This window comes from Mobula hypostoma, chromosome 31 (assembly GCF_963921235.1).
Source record: "Mobula hypostoma chromosome 31, sMobHyp1.1, whole genome shotgun sequence".
Classification (NCBI taxonomy): domain Eukaryota; kingdom Metazoa; phylum Chordata; class Chondrichthyes; order Myliobatiformes; family Myliobatidae; genus Mobula; species Mobula hypostoma.
In genome coordinates this window covers 6,071,554-6,075,037 of record NC_086127.1, presented here as the reverse complement: position 1 = coordinate 6,075,037, position 3,484 = coordinate 6,071,554, and the positions used below count along the sequence as shown (strand labels likewise).

At 54.8% G+C, this 3,484-nt stretch overlaps 1 protein-coding gene across 1 annotated transcript in view; it reads left to right on the top strand.

Moving 5' to 3' along the window:
- The first annotated feature begins 1,157 nt into the window (after positions 1-1,157).
- Positions 1,158-3,484, top strand: part of LOC134339983 (uncharacterized) — a 64,207-nt gene continuing 61,880 nt past the window's right edge. The window contains exon 1 of the mRNA XM_063036814.1: positions 1,158-1,939. Coding sequence (XP_062892884.1) covers positions 1,876-1,939 — 64 coding nt within the window. The 5' untranslated portion in view covers positions 1,158-1,875. The remainder of the gene's footprint in view (positions 1,940-3,484) is intronic.

The following is a 3,484-nucleotide window of genomic DNA, read 5'->3' as shown; positions in this document are numbered from 1 at the left end:
TGATGGGACGGTGCGGAGGGACATTCACTCTGTGTGTGACGCCGGGAGTGTGTGATGGGACGGTGCGGAGGGAGATTCACTCTGTGTCTGACCCCGCGAGTGTGTGATGGGACGGTGCGGAGGGAGATTCACTCTGTGTCTGACCCCGCGAGTGTGTGATGGGACGGTGCGGAGGGAGCTTCACTCTGTGTCCGACCCCGCGAGTGTGTGATGGGATGGTGCGGAGGGAGATTCACTCTGTGTCCGACCCCGGGAGTGTGTGATGGGACAGTGCGGAGGGAGATTCACTCTGTGTCTGACCCCGCGAGTGTGTGATGGGACGATGCGGAGGGAGCTTCACTCTGTGTCCGACCCCGGGAGTGTGTGATGGGACGGTGCGGAGGGAGATTCACTCTGTGTCCGACCCCGGGAGTGTGTGATGGGACAGTGCGGAGGGAGATTCACTTTGTTTCTGACCCCAGGAGCGTGTGATGGGACGGTGCGGAGGGAGATTCACTCTGTGTCTGACCCCGGGAGTGTGTGATGGGATGGTGCGGAGGGAGAATTAACAAGTGCTCTCTCGGTCTGCGTAATTAACCCTGTGTGCACTCTCATTCTCTCTCTCTCGTGGGGTCTCTTTGGGAGTGCAGATTGTTAGAGTGAACAGAAAGTGTCAGAGTCAGTAGTTTGTGAACAGGAAGTGTTGGGGTCTGTTATTGGTGATTGGCAATTGTCAGAGTCAGTGGTTCGTTAATGGGAAGTGTCGTTGTCAATGGTTTTTAAATGGGAAGTGTAGGAGTCGGTCGTTTTGAATGGGAAGTGTTGGAGTCAATGGTTTGTGAAAGGGAAGTGTTGGGGTCAGTGGTTTGTAAATAGGAGTTTTCGGGGTCAGTCGTTTGTGAATGGGAAGTGTCGGTGTCAATTGTTTGTGAATGGGAAGTTTTGAGTCAATGGTTTTTGAATGGGAAGTGATGGAGTCAGTGGTTTTTGAATGGGAACTGATGGAGTCGGTGGTTTGTGAATGGGAAGTGTCGGTGTCAATGGCTTGTGAATGGTAATTGTTGGAGTCAGTCGTTTGTGAATGGGAAGTGTCGGGGTCAGTGGTTTGTGACTGGGAAGTGTCGGAGTCAGTGGTTTGTGAATGGGAAGTGTCGGGGTCAGTGATTATGAATGGGAAGTGTCGGGGTCAGTGGTTTGTGACTGGGAAGTGTCGGAGTCAGTGGTTTGTGAATGGGAAGTGTCGGGGTCAGTGGTTTGTGAATGGGAAGTGTCGGGGTCAGTGGTTTGTGACTGGGAAGTGTCGGAGTCAGTGGTTTGTGAATGGGAAGTGTCGGGGTCAGTGATTATGAATGGGAAGTGTCGGAGTCAGTGATTTGTGAATAGGTGTTTTCGGGGTCGGGTTTGCGAATGGGAGGTGTCGGGGTTAGTCGTTTGTGAATGGGAAGTGTCGGGGTCAGTGCTTTGTGAATGGGAAGTTTTGGAATCCGTGGTGTGAAGGGTTCTCGGGTGCTCCGTACTGCGACAGATGGTGTGAGCCGGCCCGCTCACTGTCGTTGCCCCACACTCGGTGTCGATATCGGTCTCTGGCCCTGTCGCAGGACTAGTTTCACGGTTTGTGGCTTCTGATGTTGATACCCGCGTCAGGTCCTCCTCTGCGCCCCGTCTGTTTTTCACCGCCTGCCCACCTCATTTCCCTGACGCGTCGCGTTTTCGCGTCTCCCGCGTCGGCCCGCACACTTTTTCCGATGCTGACCTTGAAATCCCCCGCCCCCGGGTCCCTCTGCTCACCTGATAGCGCCGGATTGATTTTTGTTGTTTTTTTTTACACGGGTCTCTTTAGCCGCTCCTGCTCCGCGGCCGCTCGCCTCCGGCAGTGGCAGCGCAACGCAGCTAAGCATGGTGAACTGTTCCGAGTTTAGCTACCCGCACGGAGATCGCTGCTGTAAGAAGTGTAACGCAGGTAGGTGAGGGCCTCGTCCGTGTGCCGGTGAGGAGGGGCGGGAGGGAGATGGAGAGGGACTGGTGCGGAAGGGAGGGAGGGAAGGGCAGTTCGAGGGGAGGGGAGAAGGATGCAGGGAAGGAAGGGAATGGGGAGGGCGTGCGAGTGCGGGCGAGGGTCTCATGTGTCGGTAAAGAATGGGGAAGGGGGGCTGAGGGACAGATGGAGTGTGAGGGTGAGATAGGGGAGTGTGTGTGAGAGAGAAAGGGGAGAGAGTGTGAGAGAGGGTAGGAGAGGCAGAAGGAGTGTGAGGGTGAGAATGGGGAGGGTATCTGTAGGGATTAGAGAGCGAGGGAGAGTGAGTACGGGAACCTATCTGAGTGCGCGAAGTTGTGGGTCTGTGGGAAATCTATGACGGGTGTGAGCAGGCCGAGGTGTGCTGTTGTGTTTGTGATTGCGTGTGAGTGAGTGAGTGTGCGTGAATGTGCAGAACAGTGGGACTCGTGTGTGTCTGTGTGTGAGTGTGTCTGTGCATCTCAACTTGCATAGAACTACATATGCGCGTTCATGCACCCAGTGCACACACCTGCCTTCCTGACCCTGCTGTAACAACCCCCCCCCCTTCGCAGAGCAGCGCCCCTCCCCGTCGAACGGGGCAGAGGGCTCCCAGCGACTGGTGGGTGTGGGAGGGGCGGTGCTTTGTGAGGGGAGGGGGTGGGGTGTTACAGAAGGGTCAGGAAGAGAGATGTGACAGCTATATATAGCAGACAAAAACAACCAATTCCATGACACATGTGAGTGACGATAAACCCGATTCTGATACGGGTCTCTCTTGTGGACTGAGAGTGGGAAGGGGGCAGGGAGAGGGGATTCATGGTTGGGAAAGAGGGGAGGGAGCGGGATGCGCCAGGGAGACATTCTGCGATGATCAGTAAACCGATTGTTTGAAATCAAATGACCTTGCCCGGTGTCTCAGGGCTGGGTGTGTCACCACCACCCCCCTCCCCGACCCTCTACCACCTCCCATATTCCCTCCCTCTCACCCTGCACCCTCGCCGTTCCCGGCATATTTACAAACTCGCTCTCCGCTCCACGTTGACAAATTCAGTACTGCGCAAAAGTACGAGGCACCCCTGCTATATATATCTGCCTCCGCGTGGTTCACAGAGATACGCACACATACAGTATTGAATACACCCATGTACACATACACCCACACATGCATACAGACATGGATTGATGCCGACGTATGTACGGACACACACATATCCCCCCACCGCCCCACACTTTAACCCTTTGTTTCTTCACTGCAGACCTCTAGTCAAGATAATGCTTTTGCCACTAACCATCAATCATTCGTTACCCAGCTTGGGTTTTGTAGACAGTTCTCCGCGCACAGGAAGCAGCGCGTAAACAAAGTCTATCCACTTCCTTCATTTCATGACCAGTCTGTTAGCGAAAAAGGGCACAGCTCTCCTTAACAGGGCAACACACACACAAAAAGCTGGAGCAACTCAGTAGGTCAGGCAGCATCTACTGCTGTTCCTTCCCGCGCGTTCTGGCGCG